Genomic DNA, 17,860 nt, shown 5'->3' on the forward strand with positions numbered 1-17,860 from the left:
CTTTAAAAGCAAAAACTGGATACTTAAAAAATTTCTGTTCTGTGCATTTTAGCAGAAGGACTTAGTGGGGGGTTAGAGAAGAGTTTCTTCATGTTATTCATGGACTACAAATTATTAAAATGACAAGGACTCTGAGAAACTTTCTCAAATATTTATAATAATGATTTTTTTCACCTCAGCATTAATGTTAAACCTATCTCTAGGAAAATATTGCTTAAAATGAAATAGATTCAAGGATTATGAAGCAAACAATCTTTTTTTCTACTACAGTGAATTCAATTCCAAAAGTCAGGATGTACGTCCTAATATCCTATTTCATTAATTAATTAACTCATTATTTAACAAATAAACATAAAACTTCTACCCTGAGAGTACACAGGGAGAATAGTAATTGGAAATAAATGGGTAATTAGTGGATAGTCTCTGACTTCAAGAAACTTACATATTTAAAAACTCTTGGTTCACAAGTCTTGGAAAGTCACCAAGACTAAATAGTTTTCTTTTTATTTGCAAATGAATTTGGAAATCAAAGGTATTAAATTAAAAAGTTTAAGTTCCTTATGAATAGAAAAGGGGTCAATAAGTACTGCTTCTAACATTAATCCACTTATTTTTTAAAATGGTGACTTGTGTTACGGTTAAGACAGGAACCTAACAGTCCACGTGTCCTTCTCTCTGGCACTTCAGATGCAAATTAGTCCCAGGAATCATTATTCGTTTTGAAAGACTTTCATTTTGTAAGACGCTATATTCTGATTGTAACATAGAAGTATCTATTTAGCTCAGTCTTGAGGAGCTATTATGATTTGATTAGAACTAACAACTACAAAACTCCTACAATTAGAATTGTTTAGTTATATTGTGGTAGCTTTAAAGACATGCACAGGAAATAGTTTGTTATTATATTGGAGCTTCTGTCATGTTAGAAGTGGGGGTAGGGTTAAGTTATCACACACTTTCAAGAGTAACTATTGTAGTAGACTTACTGCATAGAGGTATGTTTTAGGGGTTTCATCCATGGTAATCCCAATTTTTGAACTAATAAATTATATTCCAGTCCCAAAAGAGCTGTTGCAGAAATTATTTGACTAGATTAGCAAATTTACCTAATTGGTAGACAATATTTCTTTAATTGGGAGTTGGCCTCTCTTTTAAACATTTTTGTTTATGTACTCCACTTTTTATATCATCCCCTTTCTAAAGTATAAACTCATTTATTTGTCACCAGTAATGCCTTGATATTTTAAGCTTCTTTCCATAAAACCCTTTGAAAAGCTATCATTGAGCAGAACCTGGCTTAGGGTGGGGCGAGTGAAACACCTCAAGTGCAGCATGGAAGAAGGCTTCACCATCAGGGCAATTGTGTGCCTCCTTCCATGTTGGACCCTGGGCATCTCACTCACATTACCCTGGTCCCAGCCCTGAGTCAGACACGAAAAATTTAGTCAGGGGAAATGCCAAAAGAACTGACCCTAGCCTTGGCTGCATGCTTCCCTCTCTTGCTGAAGATACCTCAAGCTTACCCAGACTTACTGATGGTTTCAAGGTGAATTTAGGTTCCAATGCTGTGGAAAATAGAGAACATTTCCTCTGCCGTCACATCTTCATTAGACTTTCTTCATATATCCAACTTGTACCAGAGATTGGGGGTGTAGTAGTGGGTTTCTGGTATCTCTTAAGCACTCGTCATGCCAGAGTGCACGTCCAAGGCTTCAGGAGTTTGCTATGGAACCTTGAATGTCCTTGATGTGACCAGTGTTCCCCAGGGTCACTACAATGACCGACAATTGAAGAAAGCTACGTGGGCCGGGGCAAATTTGGTGTTAGACAACACAGCCCTAGTGATCTCGAGCTTACACTTGATTTTCTTCACCTAGTCTCAATGAGTTCAACTCATGAAAATGTTTTCAAGATTCCTTTATTCTTTTTCTTTGAATTTTTCCAACTTAATAAATGCCATATATTAATCTTTTAACTCTCATAGGGAGATTATTGGCTAATGTAAAGTTCTTACAAATGAATCAATAGAGTTGCTCTATCACTAAGAATTTTATTGAATAAGCTTCTCCTATGATGTAGAATTAAATAAAAAGACCATTTTAGTTTTTTTTGTTTTTTTTTTTACCATATAGTAGTAAAAATTAGCTTACAATATTGGACCTACCTTTCAGATTCAGAACACTTTACAACATAGCGTATGCCCATCACCTGCTTGTTAATAAAGCTACACTTTATGAACATATTTTGTAATAAAAATTGTTCTAAATTTACATTTTATTTGTAGTGAGAAACAGAATTAAAATAGAATTACTTATAAACTGGACTCATTTGTTTATAAATGCCCAGAACATAGAAGTATTCAAGGAAATTAACTTTGTGATTTTTTTTTCCCCAACACTGGCTTATGTTTAACCAAAAGCAGATGACTTAATATTAATTTAGGATGTTGTAAGGGTTAATTGATTACTGCTGCTATAGTACGTTGAAATCTTGAAATGTTAACATTATAACTGCAGAGAAGTCTCATTAAATATTCTAGATATAGCAAATTTGCTGTAATTCTGAATTTTAACTATCCATATTTTGATAGCACAACTCCAAGAATGAAAAAATAAGATATCATCTACCAATAAAGAACATTCCAAGATTTTAACTTTTTACCATGTTATCTATGCAGTGATAAACTGAAATAAATTCTTGCTGTAAACTTCCTTCTTTCCAAAAGTTGGATCAGATTTTTTATTTTTTAAGAGGATGAGTGATGGCATGAACTAATAGCTAAGACTCATCAGGCAAGCTAGATATCAGATATGTTATATCGCTTTAGGCCTTGGTGAAAATGGAAATAAACATATGGGGCTTCTACTTTTTCTGATATGCAAATATTAATAATTTATATAGCCAAATGATTTAACAGCAGCACAGTCAGATTCCTTGAGTAAATCATTTTTCATTTTCACGATTAGATAAGAGGATTATTGTAGTTATAATGTTTTATATTCAAATCTTTTATGAAACTTATTGCTAAATTAGCTTGAGGCTTTACATCCAGAACATTTTACTAGTGAACTCTCACTCCCAGGGGATGAAACAATGCTCTTCTTCCCATTTCACAGATGGGTAAGTGCTGTAGTTGACACAAGGACACATATATGTCTGCTTTTGTATGCAAAGTGAAATATACAGGTAGAAAATCCTGTTAGAATTATAATTAGGCCTCACACACCATATGGATATTTTAAATTTGGCATTATTGTTACTGTGCTTATATATCTGAAGCCATAGTTGTTTAAGCTGGCTTTAGAATACTCTACATCAGTTCTCCTGTTGTAATTATATTGCTTACTCTAGAGCCCATATGTATACTGAACTTTATTGTAATATAAAATAAATTAAATTTTTTCCTTTCCTTTTTTTGGTTGCATTTGAGAATGGATTATTGAAATCAAAGAATCAGTAAGGATTCTTGCTTTTTATGGTCATTAGTAATTCTGTAAATGGATATTTTAGGGTAGTGCTATTTCAAGTTGACATATTTCTTCCACTTCAATCAAATATTGTCATATGTTTATAACAAAACATGCTGTTTTTCAATTTTCAATTTGTTTCTTTCCCATATAGTCCTGTAAGCTCCACATATGCAAAAGTCTAATGTGGTAGGTATTCACCATAAGCAATTTTAGAGTGCAAGAAAAGTCTCATTTTGACTGGTTTCCAGTGTCTTGAACAAAAGGATCAAAAGAAAACTGGTGCAAAGTAAAGAATCAATATTCTCAGAGTTAGCCCGGAATGATGCTGGGATGCAGAATGATAAATAAACAATGGGTGGATGATTTTTAATAACTTGATTCTGAATGCAAAGGAAAAGCCTAACAACAATAACAAACACCAGGCTGTTTCAAAAACTTTTATAGGTTAAATAATAAATTATGTTTAAATTTTGACTGTTACTTCCTAAGACTAAGCCCTCTAAATTAGCTGAGCATAGCACCAGGGACACATTTTCAAAGCTTTTCGATAGGGAAGTTAGCTATGTGACTTCCATTAATAATTGTTACGTTGTTCTTATCCCGGAAAATGCTTTGAAACATCTACCCTTTTAAACTTGATCTCAAACTGAGAGTATTAGAGTGCAAAATTGCAGTCATTTATTTGTGGTCCCATAATGCTAATCAATCATCTTACTAGGAAATGAAAATGGACGCATACATGTAGGTTTACAGTGAAATTTATTTTTAAGGAAAATTAAAAGCCCTAAAGAGATGGAGATGTTTAGGGGAAATATCAGTTCTGCTTGCGGTATCACATTTTGGAAACATTACAAAAAAAAAAAAAAAAAAAAAGTATGATATAGAAAACAATGATACCAAAATCTGTTGCAGACAAACCAGAAAATAAATATTGAGAATTTATAGGACTTTCAACATACATGTAACCTCCCTCACAAAAATGTATTTTCATCAAAAATTACTTAAAATTTGTGAAAGAATCTCCAGGTTTTACAAATGTTAGAATGTACGACATTTAAGGACTGCTCAGTTTTATTAAAATGCTCATTTAAAAAGTAATATGATAGGGATCATATAGAAATGTATATAATTCAATTTAATGTAGAGAAAAGTAAAATTGTAAAATATAGATTTAAAGATGGACTAATTACATGTACACAGGAAAATTTCACTTTAGTCCATTTAAATATTATGTGTGAAAAAAATCTACAATCTTACGGATGTTTCTCTTTTAAATTTGCAGATAAAAGTAATACTTTTAGTATTACTATGACATGGAGATGACTAATTTCAATCTTTAACCTTCAAAATTATGTAATGTCGCAGGAAACACAACTTTTGATTATTTATTTTATAATGTAACTGGCTTTCAGACCCCCGATATCTGTATGCTCCAGGCTAAAAGAAATCAAACTATAAGTATTAACTCATTTCAATACATTTTCCTTGCTATCCATATTAGTTACAAACCCTTGGCCTATTTTTTTGAGGGGAGCTTATTTGTATGTTTTGCCACATAATTACATGGATGGGAGAAAAATATAATTCTCAAGAGGTGGAAGTATTAATTGCAGATACAATTTATACATTGGTTCAAGGTAAATCAGAGGTTTTTTAGAAGGTATAGATCTCTCTCTCTCTCTCTCTCTCTCTCTCTCTCTCTCTCTCTCTCTGAATTTCATTTTAGGTAGTTGCATGCTAACCATGTACTTAGTGGGCCCCCAAAAGTAAATGTCCGCTGTTGAACACTGAGCAAACGAAGGGCACCATTAGCTATGGACTAAGGACCTTGGACCTTGATTAATGTTTAGGTGCTGTGTCAATTTCACTTGAAGCCTTGGCTAATTCCTATGTTGTAGGGATTTGTGTAGAAAGGAAAGCATTCAGGTGTCCAGCAGTGGCCTACGTACATCTAGTAGTTTCTGAGTTAGAAGCCCCATAAATAGCAGAACTTCATTTTTTAAGGCTGTTAAAAGCGTTTGATTCTTATCCAGACTTTGGATTCTTAGGACCAGATGTGATTTGAAAGTTGTTACTCCCAAGAGATGTTAGGAAAAATGCCAATGAAAGAGAGACTGAAACTCCAATCTCTCACTATTTGACTTAATATCTTGGGATTCAAAAGATTTGTCAGACTAACTACTACTAGAAAAATATTGAATTAGTAATCTACGTTTTAGAAAACCGTTCCATCAAAAATAAGACAAAGAATTTAAAAGCTGATTAAAAGGAAAAAAAATATCATGCAGAAGTGAAAAAATAAATGTTTAATATTTTCAGTATTTAAAGAAATAATGGGGAAGATGTGTGTGGAAGAGAGGGTATGCTTATATCATTTTCTGTTGTAACTTTCCCTCTTTTAATGATCTCATTATTTAATCATTTAGCAGTACTCTGCTAAACAGTTAGTAAATTATCTGACTGAAGCAATTTTACTAGAGTGTGAATAAAGCTTAATTATAATGTAATGGCTTTATAAAAAGGAATTGCTGTACACACTGACATCTCTACTTGGTGGAATATGGAAGAGAAAATACGATTGAAGCAGGTGTTCTTTATTCCCTTAGTCTCCTGGGAAATAGATCACATGGTATTAAATACAGCTATAAATTGCCCATCACTTCTCATCTTTGTGAACAGAGTGTAGGAGGGATAGTCTGAATATGACTGGGAACAAAGCCGGAGTAGGATTTGCAAGGCAGCCTGTATGTCTCAGAGAAACAAAAATAGAATTATACAACATTTTTGCCACCTGATAACCATTCACTCATTCATTCAACCAATTCATATTTGCTAGATATTTACTACTGGTAGGATTTTAGGGGTGATAATTAATCACACCTTTCCATCAACCTCTAAGTTTAGAATCAATTAAGAAATAAAACATGGTATTCAAACATATACACATAGAGATCTGAGTATCAGCTTTATTACTGCTACACCTGTTGGGAACACAGCGCTGAGATCTGTAACCAAATGAGCTTCTTAGAACTCCCATTCCCTGAGTGAAATGTATTCATTCACAACTGCAGTTTTACTGCCTCGGTGTACAACTGAAAACAGCTTTCATTGAAAAGAGAGTTAAGAAGGGCTGAGCCGGTCTTGCTCAATTCCATTTCCCAAAGTCACCAATCACTCCTATTACTTGTCCCTTGTGGACCAGGCGTTAGGTTAAATGACGTTTCCAAAGACCCTGAAAATTAGCTTTGTGGGCCCAGGTATGAATTCAGAGAGGTGCAAAATGTTTTCCCCAATCACCCACTATGTGCCAGATGCTGTATTATGTGCTGGTGATACTGTGTTGGACAGAGAAGGCAGACCCTCTCTCCTTGACTCTGGTGTTGCCTAGAATCTTATTGGATAAATTAGTCATATACTTGAATATAGGGCAGTGAATTAGAAGTGCCAAGTTTTGTTTAACCTTAACTTTGGAAGGTACAAGTCCTTCACTGTTTGTGTGATTAGAGTCCAAAGATGATCAAGCCTGGATTGCTAACAAAAGGTAGAATTTAGACAGGAGGAAGGAAGAGAGAGCAGGAATGAGGGTAAAATCTTGGGCATACCTGAGTTATTATGCCTAGTGGCTCTTCAAGGCTTGTTTCTCTGACAAGTCTTCAAAGGCATGTGAAGAATTGATCTTTAATAAATATTTGATCAAGAGTATAACACCAAAACCGAAAGTAAGCAAATAAACAAAGAAACAAACCAAAAAACTAGTGAAATCCCCATCTCACCAGGCAGGATATGGGAGGACAGGGGCCAAATTGTGAAAAGTGGAAGAGATGGTCAAAATCATTCTCTCCAGCCCAACCTCACTTATACTCTTTTTCCCTTCCACAGAGCAGGATTTCAGATAGTCCCCAGGGGTAGAGCTATGCACAGATTGAAATAGCTAGGGCCAGGGGAGTCTATAATTTTTTCTTCCCTAAAGCCTCTGCTCTTCTCACTGCTTTTCTCCAGAAGTCTGCCTTCTCTACACTTGAAATAATTTCTTCCCTGAATGGATAGAAAATGATACTGTACTGTTACCCTAAAATATCTTTGTGAACTAGTTTCAATTTAGATTATGAGTATATAAGCACATTTCCGTAATCGTTATTTAGGGAAATATATATATATATATATATATATATATATATATATATATATATATCCCTTCAATATATATCTCCCTCCAATGGATAGTTATTTTATTTTTCAAAATCTGTGATCTAAGCATTTGCCAAACCCAGTGTGCCTGACTACACCAAAATAAGATTTCCAAATAGAAACTTCATGTTCTGTTGCCCTTTGTGGTAAGGTTCCTCTCATTTTTACCTTTAGTAGTGGACTATGTATGTTTGGGTTGATAAATAATAGTAAGTGGAGGAAAAGGATTGCTTTACATTTGGTTAATAAAGTCATTTAAATATCTCTTAACTGCTAAGCTGAAGACTAATGCATACAACCCGAAACTTCTTTGTTATATTTCAGCCTTTTATTGTCAATTTGATTGAGTCAATATGAATAAATGCAACAATGACAGCATCTAAATAGTCCTTTGACTTTGAGGCACTTGAATCTAAAATTAGGTAACGAATTAAAAGTTAAATTATTTAATGGCTATGATCTTGAGATTTGAACTTTATATGATTTTATATGCATTTAATTAGTAATGAAGAGCTATACTCTAATGAAAATGAGTATTCAGTTAAAATTAAGCCACTAAGTGGATCCTGTCACACATGGGATTTAATTTACATGAAAGTTTACTAAGAAAAGTTATTCGAATATTAGTGAAAGACTCAAAGAAAAAAAAGTAAAATGAAGAGCTGTAAGGACATATTAAACAAAATAAAACAAAAGAAAAAAACCCAAACTAGACAGGTGCAAATAACAGTCCTATATAACTGTTCATATTTTGGAAGAAGAAAAGTTGTTCTCCATGTCTAGTGAGAGCAAATAAAAGTAAAACATTTTCTCAGTTCTACCAAGATTAAACTCACCTTAGAATTTGTTGCTTACTTGTATTTTTCTGTAATCATTGACCAAGAGATAGACAGCAGCAATTTAGAGTCACATTTCAAATTGAGCAAGGTGAATAATACATGTTTGTTCAGATAATTTTGGTGATAAAAAAGTAAATAACTTTCAGAATTCAAAATAACATTTTTGGATCACTTTGAACTCGATTTAGACCTTTCATTTGAATTTGCTATGGCAAAAATATGTGAGAATAATATGAGAAATGTAAAATAAATTTTCTTCAGGATTCCTCTGTATGAATTATTCTAAAACTACATAGAACGATACAGGATTTCCCCCCCTTACTCTTACATTTTAGAATACACTAGGGAAGGGGAACTTTTTCATTCTTTGTCTATTTTGCAAGACGAAATAAGGGATAAAACAGTTTGTTATGTATTTCAGACACTGGCACCTCTTTCATGTGAAATACGTAGTAAATTGATATAAATAATGCTTTTGTTTTGAATTACCATGATTATTTGTCTTAATTCTGCATAGAATGTATCTGAACTCTCATATATAGTATACTCAACAGGCATATCCTTGTGTAGCCATCCACTGACCGTTCTCTTCTTTAGTCCTTTACCCTCAATGACACATCTTTTTCCCGCCATAATAGCTTTGCATTATGAAACTGCATTTTAGATATTATAGAAAGACACTGTTAGTTAAACATGATGAAAAGGGCAACTCAAAACAGAATTTGCTTATTTTTAAATTTGTACCTAGAACAAAATAAACATTAAATGTGTTATCATACTTTTCAGGATTTTTAATGTTATTTTCTTCAGACTGATCCTCGATGATTCTTTGTCCAACAAAAATTAAAAGATGGTCTACCCATCGTTTTAATGGTCCAGGCACTGGTCTGGGCCCAGGAGGCACATCAGCAAACAAAGCTGACCCAATAATCTGCCCATGTGACGTTCATTTTCTAGTGGGATAAGACAGATTAAAAAAACATAAGACACTGGATGACATGAGTGTTATGAGAAAAGAGCAGACTAAGGAGATATAGTGTGGGGAGCACATTGTCATTTTAAATAGGGGTCAAGGTAGGTCTTGCCAAGAAAATAGATGACATTTGAGCAATGACTTGAAGGAATCTTTTAATTTTGGACTTAAAATTTAAAATATGACATGACATTCTTAAAATTTTTGTTTTTATTATTTAATGCATGGATGGAAAAGAAAGGGTAGATTATTTTATTAAAGTGAAATCTCCCAAAGGAAATGATATTTTATGTATCTTTGTGTCTTCAGGTGCTTCAGTGATAATTCTTCTTGAGGTTTCCTCTGTTTTTACCATCCATGCACCTATCTATCCTTTTACCACATTGAGGGACTGGAGACATTTACCCACGTATTTCCAGAGGCTAACATGGTACTTGGCACATGTTGTGACTTGAATATCTAAACCGTCTTATTGCATATACATTTTTATTAAATACTTAGGGGCCATGTCATGATAGAGGTCCTTTATTTTGTAGAACTCATATTTATATAATTGTTTGGCTAGAGTGCTCTAGCAGTCGGCACTTAAATTATACCTCAATATCATTGTCTAATTCCTAGGCTATGGGCCTCTTTCTACTAGGACTGAGGCTACTAAAATATCTTACAATAGTAACAAGGTGATTTCTTTTGGAACCATTGGAATGAAATAGCATTTGGGGAACTGTTAGCAAGAAGAAGGGATTCCAAATAATAGCCCTTTGTTCAGAGTTCCTCCATCAATTCATAGATAAGTCAATTGGCACTCATCACTTTAAACTCATCGGAGGCCAGTGTAGTTAAGTGGAATATAAAGGATACTATAGGCAATAAACAGAAACCTTGTAACAATATAATGTGTAGTGGGAAAGAGGATTGGAAGATCTATAAAAGCTGCCAAAAAAGAACAGAAAACATAATTAAAGGAGCAAAAAGACATATTGAACACAATCTCAGGGACTATTTCAGCAACAGTAAATGTCTCCTCAAATATATCTTTAAAAGGTGGAAAGCAAAGTTGAAAACTAATCCCATGGAGAGAGGAGGAAAAATACCAAATAGAATTTTAGAAACAGGCTAACAGGAGTTGGATTTGCTTATGTTAATTTTTACCTTTCTTTAAAATAATCACATGGTAGCTAACCCATAGATCAGCCAATTTGAAATTCTTAGATGAGTAGAGGATAGAGAAAAGTAAAAGAAAAATATAAACAGAGGTGATATTTTAGGCAGGTATAGCTCAGAGTAGGGTGGATAAACTGGTATACAGAAAACAATTGAAATTTACAGTTCACACACAAGTTTTATGAACTAAATACAGTTATTTTGGGTGCTAAAGTTACATATTATTTAAGAAAAACATTTCCTTTTTTCCTTCCTTTTTGTGACAGCATTTAGGTTACTCATGACTTCCTTGAGAACAGAAAATAATACTTTCAGTAGAAAATATTTTTTGACAGTGAATTTCCATTACTTGGACCAAAGAGTTTCACCTAGTGAAACATATCAGAGTTACCTGGGCAATTTTCTCAGCACACATACTCTACAGACATTTGAAGAGCTTACGAGAGTCTTTGGAAATATATTGAGCATTATCACGCTTACTCCCTAAAATCGTTAACGTCTGTCTTGAATTATAAATAGACAAACAACAGTTGACAAAATAAAATCTAAAATAAGAATAGCATGTCAGTAGAACAAGTGACGTGCAAAGGTGATTGGTTTCTTGGACATAGGAGCAGAATTGAGAACTTGTGTGTTAAGCTGATCTCTGCCAGGGAAGTCTTGTCACCACTCATATTACATCAACGAATTACTGTGTTACCTTTGTGCTGAGTAATTCAAAAAACTTGTTTAGTTTAGTAACTGAGAAGAAAAAACATAACTATTTAAAGATAAATGTCAAGCTTGAAGTCTCAAACAGTGGTTCCAAGGCTATAGATAAAACAAAACTTTACCTCAAAGGTAATTTGATATGCCAAGAAGAGGGCAAAATTCTTTTAGCTAACTCTGCCCATGTGTGCACACAAATACACATACTCCTACACACAAACACATATAAAATGTGCAGTACAGCACTTTGTCCGATCTTTGTCAGAAATATAATCATGAAGTCTATGCATTGTACCTCAGATTAAAGAAAATAAACTCACCTGTTGAAAGGAGTATCGTATACATATCAATTTTAATAGGAAATTCTAAAATAGTTTTTTGCGTATATAAGTTAATGTGTATGCACACTCACACATAAACAATATTTAGGTCCATGGTATATTGGTTTAAAGGCAAGCAAACATTACTTTACATTGAAGAGCATCCATTCCAATGTCAAGAGACTTATGTACTTTGCATATAAAAGAGACATTATATTTCTATAGAGAAGATTACTACAGAAAAATGATATGTTTTTTTTTTTCATTTTAACACTTCAAGAGTTGAATGCATGTTAAAAAGGTAGAAGATCATAGAAACAGAGGTTTAGAAATCATTTATTGAGTTCCTGCTGCAGACCAAGGTGTGTGTGTGCGTGTGGTGGGAGTACAGGTTGGTGGCAGGATACAAAAGAATTAGACACTGTGGATCCAGTCCTAAAATGGTAAGGCAAGGAAAGCAGAGCATTAGTATGTGTCTGTTTATAATGACCACATATACTCCTGGCAGAGAGAACAGCACAGTGATCTGCCTTGCTTCAATCAACTCATGGCCAAACTTGTTTCGCCTATACTCCTGCTCATTCCCCCAATCCCTGATTCTTCTGAAACAAATCTCAGATATCATATTATTTTGTCCTTAAGTATTTCAGTACTTCAGTGTGTATCTTTCAAACCATAAGGGCTCTTAAAAAATATAACCACAATATCATCTTCAATCCTAAAAAATATTATACCGAACATAATAAAATATAAATTTATTATGCAGATTTCGTCAATTATTGTAGTCATCTTATAGTTTATTTTTTTCACCATGTGCCAATTATTTTCTCCTATACACTTTCTTAGAGTCTAGATTTTGTACCCCAAGGTGTGTGGTTTAACATATTTCTCTCTCTCTCTTGTGAATTTTATGGATATTTAGATTTAAATGTCCTCAACAGTGAAATTTAGAGTATTTGTGAGCACTGACTGATGCCTCCTTCCTAGATAAGTTTCTCTAACTGCCCCCCTTCTAAGCCAATAATTTTATAGAAGATGGTTCAAAGATTAGTATGGTAACATAATCAAATTCAGAATGCCTTGTAGTTTAAAGAGAGAACCAGACATAGATATCATTAACTCTACTATGAAGCAGAATACAATATATTTCCCCAGTACTTGCTTTTGTATCAGTATTAACACAGAATAAAGTTTCAGCTTCTTTATGACGATAAAGCTGACGGAGGGGGCAGCCTTTGGGACAACTCCATCAAACACAAGAGCTCTGTGGAACAAAATTTAATAGATAACCTTAAAGATTTTTTCTATCTCTAAACCTCAGAGTGATGATGAGCTGTATGATACAATTCACAATGTTTCTGCAAATTCATGAACTTCCCTTAAAGCGATACTTGAGAAAATCTAGGGAATATTTAAAGGGAAAAGATAGACATGTAGCTAAATTGAAGTATTTCTAGATTATCAATAATTCTACAAGTAGAATAGACAATGTACTGACATGCTTCAGTTTCTCTTTTAGGCAAAATAAAATAAAACACCTTCCAGTGACAAGAGCCATATATTTAAAGAAAAGTGACAAGTAACAGGAGAGCAATTCTGAATCTAGGCAGTAAGGTTTCATCAACTATATTGTGCGTTTATTTAATAAGTTAGTATATTATATCTTTGGATTTTTTTCAACTAGTCGTGTTTCATATTTTGTATTCTGCTAAAAATTATGAATCTGTTTCTTTAGGCACAGACAGCACACATTGTCCTGGAAGATGGAACTAAGATGAAAGGTTACTCTTTTGGCCATCCATCCTCTGTTGCTGGTGAAGTGGTTTTTAATACTGGCCTGGGAGGGTGAGTAATGTTTCTATTCCAAGGCTTTATTCGTCCTCTATGTAGAGGAATAACAGGATGGTCTTACTAATGGTGGAAAGTTAAAATTACTGCATCGTAATAATACTATATGTTGTCCTGAAGTGCACTGTGCTTGTGTGTATACTACTGCAGTCACCCCTGAAAAGAGGCACAGACACAGACTCCTTCCTGTTGCTGTAAATGAACGAGAACATGGACAGTGGTATTCCCTTGCAAAAAAGAACACAATGTATTCCAGAAATGTAGGGTGCAAGATCACAGGTTCTGTGAGAATACCAAATGGCCAATGGCTTCTGTCAGGCAAGGTATAGGTCTGATTAAGGTGAAAATTGGAGCAGGGAAAAGGATGGTTAGCACACTCTAGTGCCATTCCATTAGCGAAGTTAAGAATCAACCTTACACATCTAATATGAACTAGTATAAGGAGCTGAGAAAGTCCTTAGGTATTTTATACAACTTTGCACTTTAATAAATAATGCAAAATAACAGATACATTTCATTGTCTTAATGTATGGGAGAGCAGGTGCACAGGTATGATATTTTCAAAATTTATCAACTGAGACCCAACTTAGTATTTATGATCTGCTAAGAAACGTACTGCAGTGAAGGTAAGAGTTGCTACAGAAATCCTGTAGCTGTTCTTATCTAGTCGACAAATGTTTGTTCACTGAGAACCGGGAGCTGAAGTTTCTGGCCTCAGTTCTAATGATAACTGATTATTTAATATTGAGAAAATCACATGCTTTCTGAATCCACATACAAACAGTAATGGGGCTGTATTAGATAATAATTTATATCTGGGAAAATATATATATATATATATATATATATATATATATATATATATATATGATGACTAGGTGGTTTCAAGAGGTTTCCATTAGAGATTCAATAGACTAAACTATAAAATATTTGATACATTCTTTAGGTAAATTCAGTTAGCCTCATAAAGACAAGGGGACATTGCCTTAACTGATATTGAAGATATTGATTTACCAAACTTCTATTATATTATTAATGCCTGTTCTTCTCTAAACTCTTGGCTCTCTGAAATGTATTAAATGGTTTTTTAAAATAGTTCCACTGGTGAGAACATTAAATTACAGTGTATGAAACCTGTTTGCAAAGTTTTGCTTCACCAGGCAATTATTTAAGCTTTTTGACAGCACTAATTACTAGCTGTGTTAATATACCTGCCAACAAACAACTGTTTAATATAGATCAGAGTGATGGAGGGCACTAGAGTTTTCTTCTGTGTGATAGATTACGGGTAATAAATCTTGTCACATCACAAAAGTCATACAGGAACTGATAGATTAATTTGCTTCTGACACTGCAGTTCTCTAGGACAAGCTGTATTTATTCATTTACTGGGGGGAGTATTGTAAGCACATGTTTAAAGAAAACAGCCAGTTCTTTTACAGAGAGAAGGAAGAAAGGGAAGTAAAATTAAATTAAACATTTTTTTGATGTAGAAAAACGCACTCATTAATGAAATTAGTCCACAAACCCTATTTTTCACTGAGAAATGCTGTTTTCATTCATCGTGTGCCTCTCTCAGTAAGGTGGTCGATAATTAAGGGGGGTATTTTGTTTTTTATCTTCAAGGAATGCATTTATATTGTATGTAAGACTTGGCTAAAAAATTACCAGTTACTGACAAGTGAGAGGCATTTGAGAAATTAGCTGATGGGGGTGTGGATAAATATCACAGCATTTTAGTCACCTGGGGTTGCTGAGCTGAAAGACTAAGTGTTCTGCTGACAAAGGTAGCTCTAGGAGGAGTTAGCGTGGATGGGGGTTGAAGAATTTATGTTGACTACGGCCTGAACTGAACTTTGTTGGTTTCAAGGTTGTAGATTCTGTCCCCCTCAGCACCTAAGTTCACTTTCAGTAGTAACCCACAAGAAAGATTTGGTTTCACTCTTTCTGTAGAAAGCGAAGTAAGAGGTGTGTGTGTGGTGGTGGTGGTGGGGGACCTCATTACAATGGTTTCCAATGTGTGGAAAAGCTATAGATAGCTCCTGGCATTTATGGGAATAATGTTCCTTATTATTAAGAATAAGACATCTACCTATCTACTTATATCTATCTATATCTACATCTATACATAAGCTTTTTATTATATATATAAAATAAATATCTAAATGTCTATACATATACATATAGATAGATAGTATATATGTATATATATAATAAAAAGCATATATAAATATAGATATAATAAGAATACAGATATTCTTATTTTTTTCCTTCGGCAAACATTAAAATTAAGCCCTCTTGCATTACTCCCTAATTACACATCAGTACTTCAAAACAGTTATTTGGAATCTTTTAATTTAGAAGTCAGAAATGCTTCAGGTCAATTTTATGGGATTGATTTTTTTCTAATATAATAACTCAAATATATACCTCTTTCTAAAACTAAACTATTTTAAAAATCAACTATATTAAATGTATATTTCATAGAAATTAGCTCAATGTTTTACATGTCCAATAAATTTTAAAACACATGTGCACCCCTGCAACCACCACTGACAATCAGGACACTTTTCAGTATCCTAAAAGATATTTTAAAGAAAACTTTTAATTTTTGACAGTTAATATTTTGGTAAAACTGGCAGCCCTTAACAGTAAATATCAGTTTGGACTCACTCATGTCGAGTAGGTTGAGGGAATCTCTAGGATATGCAAACTTTAGAGCAATATTTCCAGAATTAAGACCTGATAAGGACTTAAAAATTTTAAGAAATTGAGGGAATGAAAATCATATGAGACTATGCTTTAATACTTATGCCAATTTTTTTTTCATATCAATCATATCATGAAATAAATGTCCGTATTCTGTAATGAAATTGCCCTAGATTTGCTAAAATCTAGAGACAGATTCGTAGGATTTTAATTTTATGTTCTCTAATTTTCAAGGGTTCAATAATTAAGAGCATGTATGTAGATTGTAGTTAAATACATTTTTTTGATTTGTTTGTAATTTTTTGGCATCTTTGCCCAGGTACCCGGAAGCTATTACTGACCCCGCCTACAAGGGACAGATTCTCACCATGGCCAATCCTATTATTGGGAATGGTGGAGCCCCTGACACTACTGCACTGGATGAGCTGGGACTTAGCAAATATATGGAGTCTGATGGAATTAAGGTAGTACCAATAATGACTATTTAAAAAGTCTCAATTTGAAGGGATGTAGTTAATTTAAGATTCTAGGTTAGGCAAAGTTTCTTCCTCAATGATTTTAATAGCACAAACTACTAAATTCATGTTTTCAACCTCTTCCTAGGTATATGAGAAAAATCTTTAACATGATACTGTTTTGAGTTTTATTTCTCAGGGTACTTCGGATTTGTTCTTTAATGCCTTAGATGAAACTTGGCTTTATTTGGGGGGAAAATGTCGTTATAAATCCAAGTAATAACTATGATACAAGAAGTAGTGATGAATCACCTTTTAAAAGGATTTTGATGATCAACTCTGTGTTAACTCTTTGCCTTTTAATCTTACCCTTTTCAGGAGATGAATGAAAGATAGGTTATATGCCAGTCTAAAAGTAAACACATGAAAATGCTCTATTCATGGTAAATTTGGAAAATACCTTAGGAATGTGGACCATATAAAAAATTAAAAAATTTACATACTAAATTCACCACGCTATTTTTTCTTTTTCTCTCACCATTCCATTTTTGAATGACTTGGTCTGATCATTTAGTTTAGCTATATTTCTGACAATTTTACCAAAATTTCTCAGTCACCTTCAAATATAGATTAAAAATAGTTTTATTCTTCATGTACATTAAATAAGTGTTAGATTGTTGATAAATGCCATTGAGGAAAAATGGAAGGTGCTGAGAAGGAGTTTCAGGATTTGGCAAATCAGGTAAGACTGTTCCCCCACATGAGAGATAATTAAGATAGTAATGATATATTTTAAGAGAAAAGTGTTGATCATCTTTTTTTCTTCAACTTTCCAAAAATCTAAGTCTCACATCAATGGATGTACTAAAGCTTCTTTAGAAAATGCAAACTGACTCTTAAGAAAGGTCACAAGAGTTGGATAATATTTTGTGATCACCCCTTTAAAACGACTGCCTGTCTTTCTAGGTTGCAGGTTTGCTGGTGCTGAATTACAGTAATGACTACAACCACTGGCTGGCTACCAAGAGTTTAGGGCAATGGCTACAGGAGGAAAAGGTGAGAAATACGATCAGGGCATCCAGCATCACCTAAGGACGATAGGTAGGGTCTATGGAAATGTGTATGTAATTGAAAGGCCCAAGCAGATGAAGTACATCATACAGTTTGGGATCTTTTTTATTTCAGA

At 33.7% G+C, this 17,860-nt stretch overlaps 1 protein-coding gene across 1 annotated transcript in view; it reads left to right on the forward strand.

The window, feature by feature from the left end:
• The window catches only part of CPS1 (carbamoyl-phosphate synthase 1), a 117,847-nt gene that overhangs the window by 2,959 nt on the left and 97,028 nt on the right, over positions 1 to 17,860 (forward strand). Inside the window, exons 2-4 of the mRNA XM_019727014.3 lie at positions 13,398 to 13,507; positions 16,539 to 16,683; positions 17,641 to 17,730. Of these exons, the coding sequence (XP_019582573.2) occupies positions 13,398 to 13,507; positions 16,539 to 16,683; positions 17,641 to 17,730 (345 nt within the window). The remainder of the gene's footprint in view (positions 1 to 13,397; positions 13,508 to 16,538; positions 16,684 to 17,640; positions 17,731 to 17,860) is intronic.

The sequence above is a fragment of the Rhinolophus sinicus genome, chromosome 17, assembly GCF_057876585.1.
Source record: "Rhinolophus sinicus isolate RSI-liver-muscle chromosome 17, RSI-T2T, whole genome shotgun sequence".
NCBI lineage: Eukaryota > Metazoa > Chordata > Mammalia > Chiroptera > Rhinolophidae > Rhinolophus > Rhinolophus sinicus.